Source organism: Callithrix jacchus, chromosome 3 (genome assembly GCF_049354715.1).
Source record: "Callithrix jacchus isolate 240 chromosome 3, calJac240_pri, whole genome shotgun sequence".
NCBI lineage: Eukaryota > Metazoa > Chordata > Mammalia > Primates > Cebidae > Callithrix > Callithrix jacchus.
The window spans coordinates 37,765,434-37,791,230 of NC_133504.1; the positions used below are offsets into that span (position 1 = coordinate 37,765,434).

Consider the following 25,797-nt stretch of genomic DNA (forward strand, 5'->3'; position numbering starts at 1 on the left):
TTCTTTCTTTTTTCTGAGACAGAGTTTCTCTCCTGTTGCCTAGGCTGGAGTACAAAGGTGCAATCTCAGCTCAATGCAATCTACACCTCCTGGGTTCAAGTGATTCTCCTGCTTCAGCCTCCCGAGTAGCTGGGATTACAGGCATATGCCACCATGTCTGGCTAATTTTTGTATTTTTAGTAGAGATGGGGTTTCACCATGTTGGCCAGGCTGGTCTTGAACTCCTGACCTCAGGTGATCTGCTTGCTTAGGCCTTCCAAAGTTCTGGGATTACAAGTGTGGGCCACTATACCCTGCCAAAGTGGAGTGTTTCTGATTCTCGCATATTTACTCAACTTTCAGTATTCATTCTTGGAACACAGTGGAACGTCTTTTGCTCATAAAGTAAAATGAAGTTATTATCCCCAAGAACAGAGGTGCCCTGGGCCACTAGAGTAAACCTTGGAATGCAGGCTGGCCAGGCAGAGCAATTCATCAAACTGTGTGGAGTTTCTTTAAAATTAATGCTGTCCCTGGAAGGTGAATGACTTCTCTCTCACTCTATTGGTTCAAAAGGGAGCTAGCTGTTAAAAAGAGCGTGGTACCACCCTTTCTCTCTCTTGCTTCCTCTCTCACATGTAATCTCTGCACACACTGGCTCCCCTCTGCCTTCTGCGATGGGTGGAAGCAGCTGAGCCCTCACCAGAAGCTGAGCAGATGCTGGCACCCTGCTTTTTGTACAATAAGCAGAACCATAAGCCAAATAAACCTCTTTCCTTCATAAACTACCCAGCCACAACAATTCCTTTAAAACAATGCAAAACAAACATCCACCACATGTAGTGCAGTGAATCAATTTCCCCATCTTTAAAGGGAATAAAAATAGTACCTTTCTCCTGGGTTGCCACGAAGATTAAATGAGGTAACATGTACAAAGCTCAACATGGAAATACTATTACACTCGCCATTTTAGGTTTGGAAGTTCATCTAATCTCTTATAGATTACATTTTAAAAGGAAAGTTAAAATAATTTACCTTTTTTAAACTAAAATCTAACTAACTCCTAACCTCGCGTTATCTGCCACACTCGGCCTTTCCACCTTGCCTGCTGGATGTTTAACATCTTTTCAAAAAACCTTTCTAGGCTAGGAAGAGATTGTCTTTCCCAGGGTTTGTCTGAGCAAAGGGTGCTCAGAGCATACATTTGATATGCGAGCTAACCAATGGAGACCTAGACCTCCTCTTCGCCCACACACCCTGGAGGCAATAGTCCTCCACCTACGTCATCCTAGGGCCAGGCAGCAGGGACGTAAGGACCAGGTAGGGAAGTAAGGCTCACCCCTGGAGTTTAGAACCCTCCAAAATTATTCAAATCAGTGCATCTTAAGCCGCTCACCCAGCCCTGGCTTACATTTCCCTTGGAAACCCCAATAAAGGCTCTGGCCTGATGCATCCCCTCTCATCCCTGTCTTCCTCCTCCTGAGCACCCTGGTGTCTTTCCCATCTAGCCCTGTGTGGTATGCCCTGCCTCCTGTCGCTACAACCTGTGAGAATAATAAACTTTTGTGTTTCTGAGCCTTCCCCATGTCTCCTATAGCCACACCTGACTCGCCATAAAAGAGTACAAAACACCTGGTAAAAAGCATGTGGTTCAAGTTTAGTACAACCCAGAACTGCAGGTGAACAGAGAAGCAAAATCGTCTTCAGGAGGTTTTGTGCCAGTTACAATTATGCATGAGAACAGCTCATTGGAAATACTGTCCAAAATTCACTAAGACTAAATTCGAAGGCTCGCTTTAATCTGGACCGGGACTTTATGTCGGCCTCAATATCTCCTTAGGTCCACAGAAGATAGCCCTTCTCCATGCCCTGTCCTACCTGCATTGTTCCCCAGGGCTGCAGTAACAAATTCCTACAAACTTTGCGACTTGAAATAAGAGAAGTTGACTGGGCGTAGTGGCTTATGCCTGTAATGCCAGGACTTTGTGAGGCCGAGATGGGCGGATCATGATGTCAAGAGATTGAGACCATCCCGGCCAACATGGTGAAACCCTGTCTCTACTAAAACAAAACAAAACAAAAAATTAGCTGGGCACGGTGGCCCACACCTGTAGTTCTAGCTACTTGGAGGTTGAGGCAGGAGAATCGCTTGAACCCGGGAGGTGGAGGTTGCAGTGAGTGGAGGTTGCCACACTGCACTCCAGCCTGGCAACGGAGCGAGTCTCTGTCTCAAAAAGACAAAAACAAACCAAAAAAGGAAAACAAAACAAAGAAAACCAAGAGAAGTTTGTTCTCTCCCAGTTCTGGAGGCCAGATGTCGGCAACCAAGGTGTCAGCGGGGCCACAGCGTCTCAGAAGGTTCTGGGGCAGAATCTTCCCTTGCTGCTTTCAGCTTCAGATGGCTCCTGGTGGTCCTTGGTTTGCGGCAGCATCACACCGGTCTCTGCCTCTGTCTTCACGTGGCCCTCTTCTCTCCAGCATCTCTGTATGCCATTCCCTGTCTCTTGCAAGGACACTGTCATTGGATCTAGGGCCCACCCTGATCTAGTATGATGTCAGTCTTTACCTGCATTATATTTGCAAAAACCCTATTTCCAAATAAGGTCACATTATTTGCATGTTAATTTTCGGCAGATACTAATGCACTAAACTACCCAAAATGTATTAGAAGGGGTTTTCCACTTCCCCTGTGGGCTACAGAATTGCTAATATGTAAACAGACTGACAAAGGCCTTTATCCTTTTCCTGTAGACAAGGCTGCTAAAGTGCTAAAGAACAGGAGTGCAGAGGAGAGGTACCAGAACACTGGGCTTCTCAGTATAGTAATTCAACCTGTCTCTAGGATAAGGTTTGGTTAATGTAACCATGAGGGGGAGCCCTCATTTAGCACAGCCTTCTGTTTATAAGGAATGCTAGAGCAAATTCTAATCTGGAAATGCAAAGAGTTTCTTTTAAATAGAAACCAAGATGTAGTGAACTAATTTAATAGCATCTGAGAATTTGATGCTTCTTTAACATTTTTACTACTGAGTTTGCACTCATTTGAAAATGAACACAAATGATTCCTAAAGAAGACTCCTCAACTTTTTGTTACCAGGTTCCTTTGGTATTTATCCAGACATATTCTCTCAGGTATCAGAGTTCTAGCTGCGAACTGAAAGTTCCCTCCTTTCTGGGTTTGTCATTGCCACATCAAACACTGCTCTGATGACTTAAAATTTTTTTTTTGGTCCTTATGCTGTTTGATTGTGTCTATGACAGTTCTGAGTAGAGAATGGATTAGTGACACATGGCAAAAAACATATGGAATTATATAAAATGGCATAACTCAGGAAACATCTATACATTTCTATATTGAAGCTTACCAGTGAGGATTAAAGTTATTATAAAAGCCAGGCATGGGGACTCATGCCTGTAATCCCAGCACTTTGGGGGACCGAGGTGGGTGGATCCCTGGGGTTGGGAGTTTGAGACCAGCCTGACCAACATGGAGAAACCCCGTCTTTAAAACATACAAAATTAGCCGGGCATAGTGATGCATGCTTGTAATCCCAGCTACTTAGGAGGCTGAGGCAGGAGAATCACTTGAACTTGGGAGTTGGAGGTTGCGGTGAGCCGAGATTACACCATTGCACTCCAGCCTGGGCGACAAGAGTGAAACTCTGTCTCAAAAAAAAAAAAGTTATTATAAAAATTGTGCAATGAGTTTTATATATATATATGTCTGTATACATATGTAAATTCCATATTGTGCAAATATTTTAGAAAAAAGAGATTCATATGAATTCAGCTAAAAAATTTTAAATCTATTGATTTTGTTTGTATTGTGTCCATAAAAAATATTCACTGATTTAATGTCTTAAAGCTCTTTGTGCTGAAATATTTTATTTTTTATACTTAATAAAGTATTCGGTTATAGGGAAATTATGTATGAGTTTTCTGAGAAAACTGGGACCTTAATATGTACTAAATAAGAGTACTTGTTCAAAGTGCCTATGATAACACAAAAGTAACAGTTCTTTCTAAATATAGTTCATATTTTAGTTCAAATGTAGGGACTCAGTTTAATTCACTTGGTGTTTCATTTTTTTCAGTGATCTCCCTAAATTTTATTTCTACTATTTCCATTTGACTTATTTTACTATTCAAAAAATTATTATTAGCGTCAATGTTTAAATAGCTCGGCAGAAGAAGGAAGAGGTTTTTGGAGTTTAAGATATGCCTTAAAAGGTCTAACTAAGAAAAAAAGCCCAGCTGGGCGTGGTGGCTCATGCCTGTAATTCCAGCACTTTGGGAGGCTGAGGCAGGCAGATAACCCGAGGTTGGGAGTTTGGGACCAGCCTGACCAATATGGAGAAACCCTGTCTCTACTAAAAATACAAAAATAGCCAGGTGTGGTGGCACATGCCTGTAATCCCAGCTACTCTGGGTGCTGAGGCAGGAGAATCACTTGAACCTGGGAGGTGGAGGTTGCAGTGAGTTGAGATTGTGCCATTGCACTCCAGCCTGGGCAACAAGAGTGAAACTGCGTCTCCGAAAAAAAAAAAAAAAGAAACGAAAAAGAAAAATCCCTTTCATTAAAAGAATGTATTTTATTTGACAATATTCTATTAAGTTGTAAATTATGACTCTTAAAAGTGATTTTTAATTATGGGGCTTTCTTATATTTGTATGTTGAAATACTGTATTTTACATGACTGAAAATATGCATGAGGTTTACATACTCTGAAAAGAACCAACTTCTGACTTAATTTAATTAGCATTAAACAGAATTTACATGTGGATATTTTAAAAATAAACAGCTGGCTGGGCATGGTGGCTCACACCTGTAATTCCAGTACTTTGGGAGGTTGACGTGGGTAGATAACGAGCTCAGGAAATTGAGACAATTCTGGCTAATAGAGTGAAACCCCATCTCCACTAAAAATACAAAAAATTAGCCAGGTGTGGTGGCCTGTGCCTGTAGTCCCAGCTACTAGGGAGGCTGAGGCAGGAGAATCACTAGACTCTAGGAGGTGGAGGTTGCAGTGAGCTGAGATCGCATCACTGCACTCCTGGGCGACAGAGCGAAACTCCATCTCAAAAAGAAAAAAAGAAAAGACAACAGCCTTGAGAGCATAAATGATCCAGATACTATAAAATGAAGGAAAAAAACCACACAGCTGGCAAGGGAAATTAAAACAATTAGAGACAAGCAAAAATAACTGCATCTCATAATTTTTCCATCACCTGGACTCTAAAGGTGATGAAATTCTGCCATCCTTCCTGGAAAGTTCCAGCCTATTTTTGCACGAACAAGAATAGCATGCCAATTGGGCATCTTTGAAATTTTGAACAGTTTTTTTTTTTCTATTTCTAGATGACCGTTACTAGTAAAGTATCATTGATTTTCCAAGAGGAGCTAAAAATTGCAGATAATGGATAACAATGGAGTTTGTGAGCAGGTTAGAATGCTTATTTACCATATGGAAAACTTGATTCTAATATATCTCTGTGTTGCTACCATTTTGCATACATTCCTGATTTTCTGCTCATTGGGTTTAGGTTCATGGTTCTCAAAACTTAGTGTGTATTAGAATGACACAAGGCTCTTATTGAAACAGAGCTTTTAATTCAATAGATCTGGAATGGAGCCTGAGAATTTCTATTTTGTTTTTAAAAGTTTTAGATAAATATTTTAAAATAATTATTATTTCTTTTTTTTTTTTAAATTAAGACAGGTTTTTGACATGTTGCCCAGGCTGGTCTCCCAACTCCTGGGCTCAAGCAATCTTCCCACTTCGGCCTCTGAAGGTGCTGGGATTTAACAGGTGTGAATCACTGGGCCCGGCCAAAATTCGTATTTCTTATAACTTGCTGGGTGATGTTGATGAATTTGGTCTCAGGACTACTTTTGGAGATCTACTAGTCTAGGCAATTTCAAGAAAGTTATGTGATTCTGGCATAAGAGAATCAGCAACAAATTGAAATAGTTATTTTTTACATAGACATGTCCCGTTTTCCCCAGTTTTCCAAAACTGGGCTTGAGGGTTTTCGAATGTTGGCAATGGTGAATTAAGGACACAGACAAGGTCCCAGGCATCATGGCATAGCTGATCCACAGAAGACTGCAGGTGCATGAGAAAATCCAGATGAGACCAGAACTGCCTAGCTGATCTCAGTGGATCCATCCAAAATTGCTGACCCGAAGAATGATAAGCTAAATAATGGTTACTTTTAGGCTATTATGTTCATAAAATAACTACGACTGACTGATAGACTAGGTAACATTTATTGAGTGCTAATTTCATGTCCTGTGGTCTTAGTCAGCTCAGGTTACTATAACTAAGTAGTATAGATTAGGTGGCTTAAACATATACGCTTATTTCTCATAGTTCTGGAAACTGGAAGGTCCGACATCAAGGTGCTGGTAAAGTCATGCCTAGTGACAGCCCATTTTCTGGTTCACAGACAGCAGTTTTCTTGTTGTTTCCTTACATGGTGGAGAGATGAAGCAAGCTCCTTTAGGACTCACAAGGATGCTAATCCACCCTTATGACCTCATGTATTCCTAATTACATCCCCAAATTCCCACCTCCAAATCCTATCACACTGGGTGATAGGGCTTCCACATATGAACTTTATGAGGGACACAAGCATTTAGTCCATAGCACCTGTACTCTGCTAAGCAGCTCAGATACATCATTGTCTCATGGACTCCTGTTAACAACCCACGAACATGGATACTCTTGTTACTCCCCTTTTATAGAAAAGAAAACCGCCATTTTTTTTTTTTTTGCCTTCCTTCATAGCTAGAATTTGACTCTGACTATTGAACTTGCTCTCTAAAACCCCAACGCCCTATTGCCTCTGTCTAAATTTGCTTTTTGGTGAATCCTGAGAAGCTTGCATGATTTTAAGGATTATTACTGTAAGGATTGCTACTTTTGCCACTTGGCCTCTTTAACGTTAGCACTAAAGCTAGAGTTCCCAAGCTTTTTTCAACTGAGAAGCTACATTTGGTGGTAAATTTGCTGCTCCAACCACCTTCCTTTCCTGCTTCCCGCTGCCATTTTAATTGCAGTGAAGTTTTCCTGTTACTCTGTTTAGAACTCTCTATTTGAATTGCCAGCAGGTCGAGGGGGAACTGGCTGGCAGTGGGCAGAACGCTGTTTCAACTAATTAAAAAAGTATGTAATATTAATTTATTTTAACAGGATTTTTTTTTAAAAAAGAAGTAAATATATTTATAGCCATCCAAATCAAATGCAATTGTAGCTTAAGCTCACTAGTTTAGATAGTGTGGTTATACTTGAGTTATTCACAGCACATAGAAACAGTGTTTCAAACTAAGAAGTGTCAAAAATAAAATCAGATCAAGTTAGAAAAATTTAAAAGTTTACTATCATACAGCAGTAGAAAGTACAGCTCGCTATCAGGGGGACTTCAGCCCAAGCAGTAAGAAAGCTCAGAGGCATGTATTATAGGATGGCTCATAAAGTGAAAATGAGGAAGTTCTTCACCCTTTTCCATGACTGGTTTTAACAATGGTGTTTCCAGGTGATAGGGGATTGGCTAAGAGTTATTTACCTTATACTGTTTTAGAAAGATGATTTAAGTTGTACTTGTGATTATCAGAGACATTAATAAGAAACAACCTAAGTTTCAGTTACCTTAAAAAAATAAGCTCAGTTAAGTTTTGCTTGTGTGGCCTAGCTGATTTTTTTTCAGGTAGGAGGATTTTCAAGCCTGGTTTTCTTATTTTAACAAAAATTTAATTCCTTCAAGGTGGTTTCTTAAAAAGCCTGAAATTCCTGCAGAATTGATCACAGCAAGGCCTCATTAGCATATGTTATTTATGTGACACTTTGCCTATTAACATTGTTATGTGTTAACCTACCCTGTGTTAGCCTGACAGACTCCATCTTGCTGAGAGCCAGACAGACTCCATCTTAACCTCTGCCTCACCCCTCCCGCCATTTCTCCCTTGAGTGCATACCTGGGTCATACTACTGTGCTGGGTCATGCTGTGCTTAGACTATAGAGGCATATAACCATTGTAACCATATCTTGCTTGCAAGCCCACTTGCTATTGTGAATACCCCCTTAATTGATTGTATGGCAAGTACCGAATACCCCTCTTGGTAACCAGCCTCTTTATCTAACTTGCTTGCTCTGCTTCTGTAAATTCTGCTTCAGCTAGGCTCCTCCTCCTCTATCTTAAGCAAGGTATAAAAAGAAATGAAGCCCCTTCTTCAGGGCTGAGAGAATTTTGAGAGTTAGCTGTCTCTCGGTCGCTGGCAGTAAAGGACTCACAATTGGAACTCAGAGTGTGGTGCTTTCCTTCCAGCTTGCTCGGCTATAACAGTTATGCATCTTTTTGTCCTCCCAAAATAATACCTCATTTCTTGACAGGTGAAGAATCTTACTATTTTACATTATTAACCGAGCTTAGTTTCCCAGTGACTCAGATCCAAATGATTCAGTTTCTAACTTTGTATTTTTAAGGCTTCAGAAGTTTGAACAAAATTCTAACAGAAAGCTATTTTCCCAGATATTTAAATTGGCCAGAACCCCTACTTACTGGCTTTATAAATCCATAGGTATGGTTATTGGTTAAATAGTGAGTAAGTTATATTTACATACTGTTTCTTTTGTCCTTTTTAGGAGGACTCACTTTTCTTCCCAAAGGTAAGAAAGAGCAATAGCATCCAACACTTAGATAATACCTCCTAGATGCCCAGCAATCTTCTAATTCTTTACACTTAATCTTCCTGAATTCTTACAGTATAGGCACAATTACCATGCCCTTTTATAAAATGAGGAAACTGAGGCACGGAGAGGTTGTGAAATGTTCTCAAGTTTACATAATGGGTTATTCTTGTACCCAGGTTTAAACTTGGGCAATGTGGCTCCAGAGCTCGTATTCTCAATTTCAACAGCATTCTGCCTCTAACACCCTATCTGGGCAGGTTTGGTGGGTTATTACAGGGGTGTCCAATCTTTGGGCTTCCCTGGGCCACATTGGAAGAAGAGTTGTCTTGGGCCACACATAAAATAACTTATACTAGGCCGGGCGTGGTGGCTCAAGCCTGTAATCCCAGCACTTTGGGAGGCCGAGGCGGGTGGATCACAGGGTCAAGAGATCGAGACCATCCTGGTCAACATGGTGAAACCCCGTCTCTACTAAAAAATATGCAGAAAATTAGCTGGGCATGGTGGCACGTGCCTGGGTAACAAGTGGAAACTCTGTCTCAAAAAAAAAAACTTATACTAATGATGGCTGATGAGCTTAAAAAAAAACACACAGAAAAATCTAATGCTTTCAGAAACCTGATGGATTTGTGTTTGGCCGCATTCAAAGGCGTTCTGGGCCGCATGCGGCCTGTGTGCTGCGGGTTGGAAAATCTTGGTTAAAACTTACTCTATGTGCAACCACTACTTGCCTGAAATATTGGCCGTGATACTATTACGTAGAAAAGAGTGTATACAGGCTGGACATGGTGGCTCATGCCTGTAATCCCAGCTCTTGAAGAGGCCGAGGCGGGCGGAGACGAGGTCAGGAGTTTGAGACCAGTCTGACCAACATGGCAAAACCCATATATTTTTAGTAGAGACTAAAAAAAAAAAAAAAAAAAAAAAATACAAAAATTAGCCCAGCGTGGTGGCACACACCTGTAATCGCAGCTACTGGGGAGGCTGAGGCAGGAGAATCGCTTGAACCCGAGAGGCGGAGGTTGCAGTGAGCTGAGATTGCCCCATTACACTCCAGCCTGGGTGACAGAGCGAGACCCCGTCTTAAAAAAAAAATAAGAGTGGATATCGTAAGCTACTGAAACAAGTGTAAGATTTACTTAAGCAACATATGTCTTGTATTTCAATTTGGTTTTCTGTTTTCCCATTTCTTTTTTTGTCGATAGAAGTCTCAGCAGCTTCACCTTCAGTCCTTTCTGCCCCTTTCTCTCACCGTGACTGCAGGGGCTTCACTCACCACAGTCGTCCTCATCGGCCTGATTCCCGCAGTCGTCCACACCGTTACAGTGCAGCAGCTGAGGCAAGCACTTTGTGACGTTCCCACAGGGGAAGTAGCCAAGGGAGCACTTGACATCCTGTCCACCCGCATGAGAAACTGAGGAAAGGGGAGAAGACACAAAGTGTGAAGGCGGTTAATACAGAGGCATGGCAAAGAGCAATTTCTCCCTGACATTTTACAATCATTTGTCTTTCTCATCCTGGTTTATGTAACCCTGACGCCAGTGATTTTCCAGGAACCTTCACCTCTTAGGGTGTTCTTCTCCATGATTCCAGAAGATGCCAAAATTTCCCTCTTTGCCTTTGTTCATGCTCTTTCCCCCAGAATGTCTTCTCCATTCATCTCTTTTAGGAAATGTCTGCCCATACTTTACAGTTCAATCCAATCACCTTCTTCTACAAACAGTTTCCAGCCAATACTTTGAAAAACGGAAATTTGTTGTATTCTTACTATGGGCTCAGAATCAAGGCTGATCTGGTATTGAAACGATTTCATTGCCTGGGGAAATACTGTAGTTCATTGTCTCAAGCCAAGATGATTAAGGACATGGATACACACGTGGAGTGGGTTAAGGAGAGGAAAATATAGTAGACAAAAAAGAAGAAAGAGAGAGAGAAAGCTTCTTCATGCTGAGAAAGCAGGTCACCCAAAAGAGGGTTTCTGGGTTTGGGGGTAGAACACGATTGATTTTGTACAGAGTCTTGAGGAGGCGACAATTGATTTACACAGAGCGCAGGAGACTGGTTTGACCAGGTGTGCCATTTACATAGCCTGCAGGAAAAGACCAAAAAGAATGGCCCTCCCACGCTAATCCTTTATTATGCAAATGTCGCTTCTACCTGGCTGTTGCCATGACACCGGCACTGTGGCTTTACCTGGCTGGTGCCATGACACCCACGTATGTAGTGATAAGGAAAAAGGAGTGGGAGTCGTCATACTGAATATGTCTGGTTTCCAGGTACAGCTGCTGGCATTTACATATGAAAGTGTCTAGCTTGCTTATCTGTGCTTGCAGCTTGACTTTTCAGGCTTTCTGTTAGAAAAGAAATGGTTTGGAGCTGCTTTTTATTAAAGGAAAATTCCACTGAGAACTCCTTTAGCCTTTTTTTTTTTTTGAGATGGAGTTTTGCTCTTGTTGCCCAGGCTGGAGTGCAATGGCACAATCTTGGCTCACTGCAATCTCCGCCTCCTGAGTTCAAGTGATTCTTCTGCCTCAGCCTCCCAAGTAGCTGAGATTACAGGCATGCACCACCATGCCTAGCTAATTTTGTATTTTTAGTAGAGACAGGGTTTCACCATGTTGGTTAGGCTGGCCTTAAACTCCTGACCTCAGGTGATCCACCCATCTTGGTCTCCTAAAACTCTGGGATGACAGGTGTGAGCCATAGTGCCCCACCTCTTTTGCCCTTTCTAACTGCCTAAAATAATTTCTTAATAACTCCTGTATTAGTATTAGACGAAGAAGAAGACATAGAGGATAACAGGAAAGCAGGTGCTTGTGATCATTTCCATATTGAATAGTTACCTTGTGCAAGATTTTATACATGCAGCATTGAATGAAACAGAGTTCCTGCTCTAGGGGAGATTACCATCTCCCAGGGAGGATACACTGAACAAGTTAATAAATAATTACAGTTTATGGAGAGGTCCAAAAAGAAAGAAAATAGGTGATATCATGGAAAATAACTGTGCTGGGGCTTTGTACATGGGGTGGTTAGTGGGAGGTCTCTGTAAAATGGTGCCATTTAAGCTGAGACCTGGAGGAAAAGGAAATCACCCATAAGAGTAGGGGCGATAGAAGTGGGGAGGTGGTGGTGCTGGTTGAAGTGGTGAGGAAGAGGCTTCAAGCTGAGGATCAGGGAACTCTGGGAAGGTTGTGGTGATGAAACTCAGCGAGCAGGGATGAGTGACATGAGCTGAGGTTGATGAGGTAGAGAAGTATCTTTGGGCAAAGGGAAGAAGTTTGGGTTTTATTTAAAATGCAAAGGGGATTCAATGAAGGATTTGAAGCCAAGGGGTCCCTTAGGAAAGAGGTATGTTTTGTTCACATAATTCTGGCTACTGGGGCTCCACCCTGCTGTTGGGTAAGAGACTTGAGGGAAGGGTAAGAGGGAAAGCTGGGCTGCTGATTAGGAAACTTTGCAGTGCTCCAGGTGATAAACAAATGAGGCTTCATCTTGAATGGTGTCCGCGGAGAGGAGAGAAGTGAACATATTTGATGTAGATCGAACAGAATCTTCGGAACTGGCTTGACCAGCTGGAAGCATAACAGCACCACTACTGAGACTCTGGGGGAACAGTAGTGTGCAAGAAGACAGGTAGCTCATTAGCCTTCATTTCCATCCTTCCCCAAGAGCCTCACCACTTGAGTTTTCTAACTCAGCTTAACACGGCCACTCACCACCACTCAGACTTTTTAAAACACCTTCCTCCTCCTCCTCCTCCTCCTCCTCCTCCTCCTCCTCCTCCTCCTCCTCCTCCTCCTCCTCCTCCTCCTCCTCCTCCTCCTCCTCCTCCTCTTCTTCTTCTTCTTCTTCTTCTTCTTCTTCTTCTTCTTCTTCTTCTTCTTCTTCTTCCTTCTTCCTCCCCTTCCTCCTCCTCCTCCTCCTTCTTCTTCTTCTTCTTCCTTTTTATTAATTTCAATTTAATTTAATTTAATATTTTTATTGTACTTTAGGTTCTGGGGTACATGTGCAGATCCTGGGGTATTGTTGCATAGGTACATACATGGCAATGTGGTTTGCTGCCTCCATCCCTCTGTCACCTATATCTGGCATTTCTCCCCATGTTATCCCTCCTCAACTCCCTACCCGCTGCTGCCCCTCCCCTATCACCCCCAACAGACCCCAGTGTGTGATGCTCCCCTCCCTGTGTCCGTGTGTTCTCATTGTTCAACACCTGCCTATGAGTGAGAACATGCAGTTAAAACCCCATCTTTAATCCAGAAGTCCCATTCTGGGTTTTCATACCTTCCCTGACTTCTGGAACTCCTCCATCACTACCATTCCCCTCCTGAAATTTGGGCTCCAGCCTTGTTGGAATTCCTGACTCAGATTTTATTGGCTTACATCTAGGTGAGACTCTACTCCTATTAAAATTCTATTAAAAAATATTTTTTTACTTCCTTTTTTGAAGAAAAATTAGTCATTACTTGCAATGATGTTTCTAGGAAAGAATGTGTTTAAGTGTCCAAGCGAATTTAAAGATTAAAGTTTTGAAAGATTATCTGATTTGCTATATTTATACCCCTACAAATAAACATTTAATAGAATGAAAAGAGCTATAAGAACTTCAAAACTATCAATACTTCAAAAAGCAGTCCACTTTAACCTCTTTGCCCCAGACCCATCCATTTACACTAACCAGCAGTTAATTAAATTTCATCACATATTGGTTGTCCAATTGTTTCGAATGCTTTAATCTTATCCCCTCTACAAAAAAGAACACTCATTGTAAACAAAGCCCATGTCATTATTTGTTTGTATCTCTCATTAGGGATGCTGAAAATTACTTGTTGAATAGTAAAATTAGAGGAGACAAACTTAAAGAGTAAAAATTGTTCCATAAACAACTGAAAGGTATGAATATTTGAAAACATTTTACATAACTATCCTATTCTGACTTTGAAGGGCCAGATGTCATTTTAAAAAGCAGACTTTATTTTTGATAGCTATTTTAGGTTCACAGTGAAATAGAGTGAAAGGTATGGAGAGTGCCCATATATTTCCTGCCTCGTGCACAGCCTTCTCCACCATCAACACCCTCCCCAGTCCAGAGTGGTGCATTTGTTGGAATTGATGAACCTGCATTGACACATCATTGTCACCCAAAGTCTGTAGTTTTCATGGGAGTTCACTCTTGATGTTGTTCATTCTATGTGTTTGGACAAATACGTAATGACATGTATCCACCGTTATAGTATCATACAGAGTGGTTTCACTGCCCTAAAAATCCTCTGGGCTCTGTCTATTTATCCCTCCCTCCCCACTAACTCCTGGCAACCACTGAACATTTTACTGTCTCCTTTTTCCTGAATGTTGTCTGCTTCCAGAGTGTTATGTCTGTTCCAGAATGGTTTACTGTTCTTCTTTTTCCAGAATGTTATGTCATTGGAATCATGCAATATATAGCCTTTTCAAACTGGCTTCTCACACTTAGTAATAGATATTTATCCGTTCACTTACTGAAAGACATCTTGGTTGCTTCTAAGTCTTGGTAGTTATGAATAAGCTGCGATAAACATCAGTGTGCAGGATTTTGTGTTGGCCACATGTTAACTATAATGCTTATGAAGATGTAAGAACAGAATAGTTTGAATAATTAGAGCTTATTACGTAAAAATGTATTTAGGGGTCAATGATCAAAGCATGAAAAAAGTAAAAGTGACTACTTCCTTTATGAAGTACAGAGGGACTTCTTAATAACAGGGCAATGAGCATTCTCATAGAGAAGCAATCCATGTATGACAGGCTTTGTATGTCGTCATTTCAGAGTACATAATTTGATGAATGAAGGGCATAGTCAAATCTATACAATAATGACCTGTGCTATAAATAATGTTCTCAACTGTGAAATTATTCAAAATTAATCAATTTTTTTAAACCAATTGTTTAAAACGAAGTCAAAAGGAGAGATTTGCATGCCAAAGGCCATTATTGGCAGATCATATATTTCAGTGATCTCAAGCATACACACAAATAAATCGATCTGGGTTGAGACTGACTTTTCATATCTTTATTCATTTATTAAGGACATTTTAAACATCACGTGTTTTTTGTTTTTTTGAGACAGAGTCTCACCCTGTCATCCAGTCTGGAGTGCAGTTGCGTGATTTCTGCTCACTGCAACCTCCGCCTCCTGCGTTCAAATGATTCTCCTGTCTCAGTCTCCTGAGTAGCTGGGATTACAGGGGCACACCACCATGCCTGGATAACTTTTTTTCTGAATATTATGCTTTTTGTCCTGTCTTTAAAATTTATATTTAGTGGTAGATGTAGCTCCTCAAAGATTGTATCATTGAAATTAGTCCTACGTTTTCATAACATTATGATTCAACAGCTATATCAGGAATCTTAAATATTTTTAAGTGATATTTTGAAAGTAACTTTTGGGCCAGGCATGGTGGCAAAATAGAGTAATGTCTGTAATTACAGGGATCACGCCTATAATCCCAGAACTTTGGGAGGTCAAGGTAGGTGGATATCTGAAGTCAGGAGTTCAAGACCAGGCTGGCCAACATGGTGGAACTCCGTCTCTACTAAAAACACAAAAAAATTAGCTGGGTGTGGTGGCAGGTGCCTGTAATCCCAGCTACTCAGGAGGCTGAGGCAGAAGAATCACTTGAACCCGGGAGCTGAAGGTTGCAGTGAGCCGAGTTTGCACTACTGCACTCCAGCCTGGGCAACAAGAGAAAAACTCTGTCTCAAAAAAAAAAAAGTAACTTTAACATTTTGAGATAATCTCAAACTGACAGAGAAGTTGCAAGTATCGTATAAAGAACATTTCCCCCGCTACCCAACCATTGGAGAGAGTAAGTTGTTGACTTGATGCTCCGTCACCCCTAAATACTTTGGTATTTCCTACAAACAAGAACATTTTTCTATGTAAATAGAACCATTAAAATCAGGAATTTAACACAGACTTATTACTACCATTTAAACCTCAGAACGCATTCAAGTTTATATATTGCCCCTGCAAAACGTCCTTTATAGTAAAAGGATCTGGTTTGAGATCATTCCTTGCATTTAATTGTCACATTTCTTTAGCCTCTTTTCATTATCATGGCCTTGATACTTGAAAAATGCAAGTCAATTATTTTGTAGAATGTTCCTGAATTAGGGTTGTCTGATGTACACCATAATTAGATTCAGGTTATGTATCTTTGGCATGAAATTCATACGAAATTCACACGAGTGATGCTCATTTCAACCTGTCAGGTAGTACAAGATATTGATTTGTCCCAAATTCCAGAAGTGTAGAATTACTTTTTGCAATTAATACACATTTTGTAGAGGGGTACCTTGAAACTGCAAAAATCTCTTTCCTCATCAAAATGTTAATTTATTCATTTACTTATTTATATCAGGTAGACTCATGGCTTCCTATTTCATTCAACAGGTTACAATCTGTTGATTATTATTATGTATTCTGATGTGCAAGTTGTCTCAAATTGGACCAGTAAGAACTCTTTTAACTTAGCTTTGGTGTCTTTTTGATATTTATGCATCGTTTGTTGAGCGCTCTTGCTTTCTGGCACTACAACGTGTTTCAGGATCATTTTGAATTTTCCCTGCTATAGCCCTGTAACCAGCCATTTCTCTAAGGAGCTCTGGTTCCTCTCTAGATAGGATGGTATTTAGAAGCCAAGATGTACACTCAAGGTAAGCTCATTGATAGTGAGGTATCACTGCCACCAGTTTTCTCTGTGGACAGACTAGGAGATATATGTATGGTTATTCCTACATAAACACATTACCATCTATATTTATTTCTCTGTATATTTCTAGATACTGAAAACTATGAGTTCATCTCTAGTTTCTATCCAACACTAAAGGCTCAGTCTAATTTTCTCTTTTTACATATCTGTACTCCCTTTCCTGACAGTGAGAAGGCTTCCTTCTAAACTTAACATATTTATTATTTTGACAGATCACCTTTCCTGCATGGATGCTCTCCTTGCCTTACTCAGTGCAGACTCTAACTTACATGAGCACTCTCTCCACCCTGTTTAGGACCAGGCACAAGCCCCCTCTAAGGATGCCCTTCTCACTCCAGCAGAACTCCAAAATTCCTCTCTGGGCCACTACAGCTCCTCTATCACACTCAACACAGAAAAACACCTCCTTCTGATCCACTAAATAATTTTAGAACTCAGTTGTTTAGAAAGAGAAGCAGAAGGGCAAGGGGCAAGTAAGGGACGTTTATAGGAAAACGTTGGGAAAATCAGAAGCAAAAAACATTTTTTTTTTTTTTTAGTATGGAACTATATCCTTAAGGACAGCGATGAGTCATAGTGCAATAACATAAATCGATAGAAAAAATGATATTGAGTCCCCCTGGAAAAGTATGCCCAAAGAGTTATAGAAGTAACAGTTCCTAGAAGGGCAAGTAAACATGCTCCCATTGTGTAACCCAGCTATCCATCTGCCCTGAGTGCTGTTTTTGTCCTAAAGCAGCCTTAATACTTTAGTGATTGACAATTTTATTTAAGTGGTTGGCAATTTTGAGAGGGTGAGAGAAAACAGAGTTTATATTTCAGTGCAAATTATCTTAACTATCCTCTTTAGACTGACTTTTCATAAAGTCTCTCTGGCTTGGATGATGAAGGGGATTCAGCTGTTCCAGTGCTGAGCTTCCAGCCTCCCTGGCTGCCACTGTTCTTAGGCTTTTCCAGTGCTGAGCTTCCAGCCTCCCTGGCTGCCACTGTTCTTAGGGTTTGGATCTGCCCTCATCTCCTCTTTCCTTCATTTATTCCTCATGCAGAGTAATATAGTCTTCTTCCAAATATTTGCATAATCATAGGTAGGTGCTTAGATCTCCTTATAAGGCAGTAGGAATTCTATGTAACAATTTAAAAATGTCCCCCACCCCTGCACCCTGCTAGCTTTTCTGAAAGATCTCTATATGTGGAACTGCCAGGATATGGGGTAGAATATGAAAACATATTGTTACTGGAATGTGAGCGATCACTAGTTCTGTTGGATAGGGTCCTTCAGGTGTGGCTAGAATGCCAACTTTTGAATAGTTTAGTGTTGGAATTGTATTTATGACTCCTAAAGGCTGTAAATTGGGTAGCCCAATAACAAAATTTCTAAGATCAGACCTTACATTAGTTTACTTTTCTTAAAAAGCAATTGTGCTGTTATAATGTTATAACATTACATAATATAATTAATAACATTATATATGTTATATATTATATATTAACATTGTAATGTTAGAATGGCTACAATGTCACTAGGTGACAGGAAGTTTTCAGCTCCATTGTAATTTTATGGAACCCCTGTCATATACAGGGTCTGTTCCATTGCTAACTGAAATATTCTATGACTGTATTTTACAACTCTGTAAGTTGTAGAATACTTACAGTAATGCAATTTATTTATTGTTCATAGAAATGCAGTTTATGTGTGACAGATTAATGCAGATTGTGAGATACATTAATTATTGCCCAATAGATTATTGGTCTCTTTTGGATGTGTTAAGCAGATTTCTTTCAGTATTCCTGTTGGCATGTGTGTGTGTGTGTGTGTGTGTGTGTGTGTGTGTGTGTGTGTGTTGAATTCGCCCTAGAATTATTTGTAACATCTTACTGGTTCCCTCATTAGTAAATGAATTAAAGTCTGAGCTCTTTGAGACATTTTTATTTAATATTTATGTAAATATCATGATTTTACCTCCTCTTCCTTCTCCTCCTTTCACTTCTACTTCTTTAAAAATTTTTTTAGCAGGTGTGAGGACCGACTCAGAACCCCAGAGTTGGTACGAAGATTATTTTAAGGGGAAGACATTTGAGAATCAACAGACGCCAGATGCAGAAAGAAGCTTTTTCAGAAAATATGAAACTTCTGGGAAATAATCCTTCCCTAAAGAGAGACTGAGAGTAAACCTGTCATAAATCCCTTCCCTGGGGAAATTCATACCCTTAAAGGATGGATAGACTGCATGCACCTGCATAAACAAACATCATCACAAACTTTATTTCCTGTTTTTAATTTGAAAAATCCCTGTGTCCTTCCTAAAGAAATGATTGTTCTTCCCATAGAAGCCTTTTCTTCCTCTCCCTTTCCCCTACTTAGTTAGGAATATTACCGTCTAACTTTAACCATTCGGCAAGCTAGCTACTTCTTTGATTAGCTCCCGTATGCATACAAATCAGCCTCTTATTGGTTTAATTTGCAGTTCTCAGTCCTTGAAACATAAGGGCAAAGAAAAAGTTTTTCCTCAGATGTAACTTGAACACAGGGAATGTGTACTTGAAGATCTACTGCTCCTGAGGGATGCACACTCGGGGTTCCTTTAACAAAAGCTGCAGATGGAATCATCCAATTTATAGGAAACTCAAGATACTATATCCTGGTATATACAAAAATTGTTGGCTCAGAAGTAACCTCAGCTTGTTTGAGATGGAACTCTTGTTCATCTATTATGATAAAATTCTCCCCTTAAAAATATGCATATTTTAAACAGTTATAAATTTTAATTTTATTAAATAAATTTTAAATAGAGATAATAAAATTAATCAAATGTATAGCATCAGCACTGTATTTTTTCTTTTTCTTTTCTTTTTTTTTTTTTTTTTTTTTGAGGCAGAGTTTCGCTCTTGTTACCCAGGCTGGAGTGCAATGGCGCTATCTCGGCTCACCGCAACCTCCGCCTACTGGGTTCAGGCAATTCTCCTGCCTCAGCCTCCTGAGTAGCTGGGATTACAGGCACACGCCACCATGCCCAGCTAATTTGTTGTATTTTTAGTAGAGACGGGGTTTCACCATGTTGACCAGGATGGTCTCGATCTCTTGACCTCGTGATCCACCCGCCTCGGCCTCCCAAAGTGCTGGAATTACAGGCTTGAGCCACTGCACCCGGCATAGCACTGTATTTTTTCTTTTCTTTCCTTTTCTTTTTTGAGACGAAATCTCCCTCTGTTGCCAGGCTTGAGTGCAATGGCGCAATCTCAGCTTGCCGCAACCTCCGCATCCCAGGTTCAAGTGATTCTCCTACCTCAGCCTCCCATATAGTTGGGACTACAGGTGTGTGCCACCATGCCCGGCTCATTTTTGGTATTTTTAGTAGAGACGGTTTCACCATGTTAGCCAGGATGGTCTTGATTTCCTTCGTGATCCACCCGCCTTGGCCTCCCAAAGTGCTAGATTACAGGCGTGAGCCACACCCGGTTGTCATTGTATTTTAATGTGGAACTAATCTGTGCTTATTGGGAGGTTGGGGTATTTTTTATGATTAAGAGAATTAGGCAATTAAGGAATAACAGATGGACCTACTAATTTCAATTTAAAACAAGTAATTGAGTTCAAATTTGTGATTTTATGCTACAAGAGAATTTAAGTTTATAAGCAACACTGGACTATTTAAGATAACATGACTTTTACTATATTTAAAATACGTTTTATTGGATTTTCTAAAGTTTTTAAGAACACACTTAAAATGCAAGTTGAGGCCGGGTGCAGTGTGGCTCATGCCTGTAATCTCAGCACTTTGGGAGGCTGATGCAGGCAGATCACTTGAGGTCAGGAGGTCGAGAGCAGCCTGGCCAACAGGGTGAAATCTGTGTCTACTAAAAATACAAAAAATAGCTGATGCATGGTAGCAGCTGCCTGTAATCCCAGCTACTTGAGAGACTGAGGCTCAAGAATCACTTGAACCGAGGAAGTGGCGGTTGCAGTGAGCTGAGATCGTTCCACTGCACTCTAGCCTGGGTGACAGAGTGAGACTCTGTCTCAAAAACAAACAAACAAACAAACAAAAATGGGTTTTGTATTCCTTATTCAAAATGCTTGGGAACAGGAGAGTTTTAGATTTCAGATTTTTTTTCAGATTTTGGAATATTTGCAAATACATAATCAGATATTTTGGAAATAAAACCCAAATCTAAACACAAAATTTGTTTAATATATATTTTATACACATGGCCTAAAAGTAAGTTTACACAATATTTAAAATAATTTTATGCATGAAACAAAGTTTTGACTGCATTTTGGCTGCAACCAATTACTTTAGGTCAGGTGTGGAATTTTCTACTGTGGTGTCTTGTCAGTGCTCAAGAAGTTTCAGAGTTTGAAACATTTCAGATTTTAAAACTTCAGATTAGAGATACTCAACTTGTATTTATAATAAAATTAATCATTACATTTAAGATACTGTTTAAAATAGTTCATTATACTTAGTCTTGAATGAGACTGGTCAAAAGTTCAATTTTTTCAACTTGAGTTAAACATACATAAACTAAAAAGTGAAGGAGATTGGTTTTATTTTACAAGATTTATAAGTAGAAAATAGGTTTTTAAATTGGAGTGAAAGGCTGAAGGGAAATACAATTTTTGAATTTGTTACTATAATAAACACATATTAATTTGAAACCTAAATATAATAGACACTATTGGTTTGTTGATTCAATAGTGATTCCCAAAACCCTTCTCTCTTGCTGCCCTTCCATTAAAGAGGTTGGAAAGCAAAATACTTTCTTCCCCAGCTGGCTGTCTTCTAGGTGGCTAAGGGGCACAGTTTTGGCCAGTAAGACATGGGTGGACATCTGCCAAGGAAGTGCAGAGATGTTAGCTCTCTTGGTAAAAGAGCTGGAGGGGGCTGTTGTCTTCCGCCTTCTTTCTGCCTTGAACATGATGGGATGATGTGTGAAACTGCGGCAGCAATTTTGCATCTATGAGGCAACACACATGCTGGCAAGACCAGAAGACTCACAGGTACCTGCAAAATGCCAACCCTGAAATTATCAGGCTACTCGAACTCTTTTTAAGTGAGAAATATAAACCCTTCTTTGTTCAGGCCACACTGGGTCAGGTTTTCTTTTGTTGCAAGAAAATGTATTCCTAACTGATACATCAAGAAACTCCAAAGTGTCCTTTCTGTAGAGTCTCATTCCAGACATGAAAAAGTTCATGTTGGCAATTTACTTGAAAGGGTGATTGAATGAATAAGTGAAAGACTGATGGGGCTTGTAGGGATAGCAGTAGTAAGTGTTGTCTGAGCCTCAGGTATGAATTGCCATACAAATTCCTTCAGGGTTGGTGGGATGAGTGGTCCCTGTTCGGGTGATTGGGGAAAAAATCATCCTTGAACTATCAAATCTTTCCCTGGGACCAAGTCTATTGGAAGTCCCAAGGGAAATGTCTGAGCAGTAAAATGATGGTTTATGGTGTGAAGATATTGTTGGGACTGATATGTAGACAATACATATGTGCTCAGTGCAATACGATGGTCTCAGGTAGCCTGGCAGCTTCATCACCTGTAGCTTCCTGGATTAGTAACATCCATGCAGCTGAAGGAAAAAAAGCCAGAGAAAGCTTTACACCATTTTTCTTCCTGCAGACATCATGTAACCTTTCCTGGAATTGGAGGATAGAAGTTGTTTTTACTCTTTGGGGAAGGAGTCTTTACTGAGTAAAATAACTTGTAAACATTATATAACTTGGTTTTACATGAATGTATATTCATAGTTCTGATGTTTCTCTGATCTGAGGTTAGTTTGATTTCACCGGTCAAGCTTATGGAAATTCACTAATATCACTGCAACAGACAGAAGTATTCCATAGAAAAATTATTGTAGAATTTTGTAAAGATACCAATTTGCTGTTGAAAAGACAACTGCAATTCTATGAAGAATTCTACCTTCCTAATTTGCACGATACCATCTTGTGCTTCATATTATAGTAGAAAAATGCAGCTTTTCTTTTTGTTGTAAATACATCAATCATGAGATTATAATTTGCAATTATTTGTCTTAATATTGGATATGTAATAGATCTTTGAAATTATTTTTTAAAGTACATGTATTCCTGGTATAGGAAAAAAACCTCAGTATTGGGAATCAATGCCATGGGGCAGGGGGTCTAGCCTTCATTCGTCACCTTCCTGGATCTGTGACCTTCAGTGAATTTTTTGAGCTTAAGTTTCATCATCTGGAAAGTAAGTGATTACATTAATCTAATGATATTAAACATGGTTGACTACAATTCGAGTTTCAGGAAGGTGCATGAGTTTGTGCAAATCTTTGACTAGAATTTCATTTTTATTTTTTTGGGACAGGGTCTTGCTGTTGCCTAGGCTGGAGTGCCGCGGCACAGTCATAGCTCACTGCAGCCTCAAACTACTGGCCTTAAGCAATCCTCCTGCCTTGCCCTCCCAAAGTGCTGGGATTACAGGCCCTAGCCACTGTGCCCAGTCAGAATTTTATGTTTTAAAATACATTTTAAACTAAAAATATGAGAGTAAAGGCACATACGACTTTGTTAAATATGTTAAAATTTTAACACAGTGTAAATGGTCAACATTCTAACTTATGCAACCAGACTAGCCTTTTTTGTGCACACAGATCTTGAATAACCATCTTTCCAGCTTTGTCTAAACGAAGAGTGAGATTTCAAAATCTGTTGAAGCTAATGTTATGACAGCCGTCACTTAAAATTTTTGTGTTCATATTTGGTTGCATTATTCTTATTGATTGGTTCTAAATAAGTATATTTTGCGAATGTATTGAGAAGTTTTAAAACTACTGATCACTTAGCTTGCTTCTTCAATTATACTTTTATGTCTATGGCTTTTCTGTACCTAAAAGCTAATTTTTCTATACATGACCAACAGCAGCCTTGTCTAGAATTCATATCAATTCAGGATTTCTCAGGCCTTCAAAATCTATGTTCAGTTTTGATAATCAAATGTATTTGATACAATTTCCCTAAGATTTTGAAATATTTCTCATAGGAGTGAATATATACCTTGCTTAAGACTATGTATCTTTTGTGGCACCCCACCAGCCAGGAAAATTTGCTTCAACTTTATTTTTTTGTCGTTATTAAGAAAAGAATGAGGAATGGTTTTCCCAAACATAAACTTATATTAAAATATCAAATATGCCATGCCAAACCACACATGCCCTACTCTACCCATTTCTCAATTCCAACAGGCTACTCTTTACTGAGAATCTCTGTTCAGATGACTCTATGACTCTGTGTTTGGCTATGAATAAGGAAGGCTCAATGATTTCTTGATGTGAAGCTGAATTGGAGGAAACAACTACTTTCTACTCTTTCTGTGTTCCTTCTGGCTGTGTGTGCATTTGCAAAAGTACACACCAAGCCTTAAAGCACAGAGAATGAGGACACCAATGAGGAAGGTGATGGCTTCATTTGAATATTTTTTCCTGCTTATTTTAAAATTAAACTTATTTACGCCTAAAGGTGAGAGCAAGTTCCTTTCTCAGATCAAGAACAAATAGGTGAAATAGAAAAATTTAAGAAAAATGGGATGTGATGCAGATATTAGTAGGCTTACCTTACCAAAAAAAAAATGTGCCTTAAGAGTAGATGTATTTTTCAAGTTGTTTTGAAGGCTTACTGATTAAATCAAAAAAGTATTTAATATATCTGAATATACTTATGCAATAGGAGTTTGTAAGGCACTTGGATAAGGAAATTAATAATTTTAACAGAGATTGGGTAGCAAAAGAAACTCAGAATTGAATTAAAACACCTAGTGGAGTTCCAGTGAAGCAGGTGACAGTCAGTGAAGGTGACTCCATGACAATGATGAGGCATTTGGCTCTTTTAGCATGGAATAACTTAATGCTTAATGTTGATGTAAATGCATCTTGATTTTAGTGGTACTTAAAATTAGATTTTTTAAATTACAGCTTTTAATTTGAATATCCTTATCTCCATTCATAGGCTGGGTGCAGTGGCTTATGCCTGTAAGCTTTGCTTTGGGAAGCTGAGGCTGGAGGATCCCTTGGAGCCTAGGAATTTGAGGCTGCAGTGAGCTCTGATGGCACCGTTGTACTGCTGCCCTCCAGCCTAGGTAACAGAGGAGACTCTGCCTCCAAACAAATAAACACACTCATACTTTAAAAAATTTATCAGTTAAATAAAAAAATTTTCCAACTGAAAAATGACTCCAACTTAGGTGACAAAAGAGACACTGTCTCTAAACAAACAAACTCATGTTTTAAGGAATTTATTAATGAATTAAAACAATATTCCTACTCCAGCACATATAAACCTAAATTATTAGTTAAAAATTTGAGAGCAACTTGGAAACATACTTAAACATTTAAATCCCAACAGCAGAAACATTTAAAAAATTATTTATGTTAAAAATTGATACATACATGTCAATTTTACACATTGTAATTATAAATATTTTGGGGATGCAATTTGATTTTTCCATATATACTATGTTGTATAATGATTCAATTAGGTAGTTAGTGTATCCATCATCTCATGCATTTATTTCTTTGTGGTGAGAACATTCAAAAGCCTCTCTTCTAGCTGTTTCATAATATATAATAATTTACTATTAACCATAGTCACTCTACTGTGTAATAGAACACTATAATTTATTCCTCTTATGCAATTGCAAATTTGTATCCTTTGACCAACCTCTCCCCATCCTTCTCTCTGCTCTGGTCACTACTGTTCTACTCTGTATCTGTATCACATTTTAAAAAAATTTCACATATGAATGCAATCATGCAGAATTTGTATTTCTGTGCCTGGCTATTGTACTTACCATAATGTCCACTAGGTTCATCCATGTTGTCACAAATGACAAGATTTAATTCTTTATTGGCTGGATATTTGTGTGGCTGAATAGTATATCTTTATGTATATATGCCACAGTTTTTTAAATCCATTATTCTGTTGTCTGATCCTTAGGTTGATTCTTTATCCTGGTTATTGCAAATAGTTCTGCAATAAACATAAGAGTGCGGATATCTCTTCAACATACTGATTTTATTTCCTTTGGATATATATCAAGGAGTAGGATTCCTGGATCATATGGTAGCTTTATTTTGAATGACTTGAGGAATCTCCATATTTTTTTCCATAATGGTTGTACTAATTTCCTACCAACAGTTGCTTGCTGGACTCCATGAGGCTGGGATTTGCTGAGCTAGACCACTTGGTTCCCTGGCTTTGGCCCCCTTCTCAGGGGAGTGAATGGTTCTGTCTCGATGGTGTTTTAGGCACATTGGGGTATGAAAAAATCTCCTGCGTCTAGCTCAGTGTCTGCCCAAATGACCATCCAATTTTGTGCTTGAAACCCAGGGCCCTGATGGT

At 39.5% G+C, this 25,797-nt stretch overlaps 1 protein-coding gene across 1 annotated transcript in view; it reads right to left on the reverse strand.

Moving 5' to 3' along the window:
• Positions 1-25,797, reverse strand: part of RXFP1 (relaxin family peptide receptor 1) — a 149,465-nt gene that overhangs the window by 82,091 nt on the left and 41,577 nt on the right. Inside the window, exon 2 of the mRNA XM_002806637.6 lies at positions 9,950-10,087. Within this exon, the coding sequence (XP_002806683.3) occupies positions 9,950-10,087 (138 nt within the window). The remainder of the gene's footprint in view (positions 1-9,949; positions 10,088-25,797) is intronic.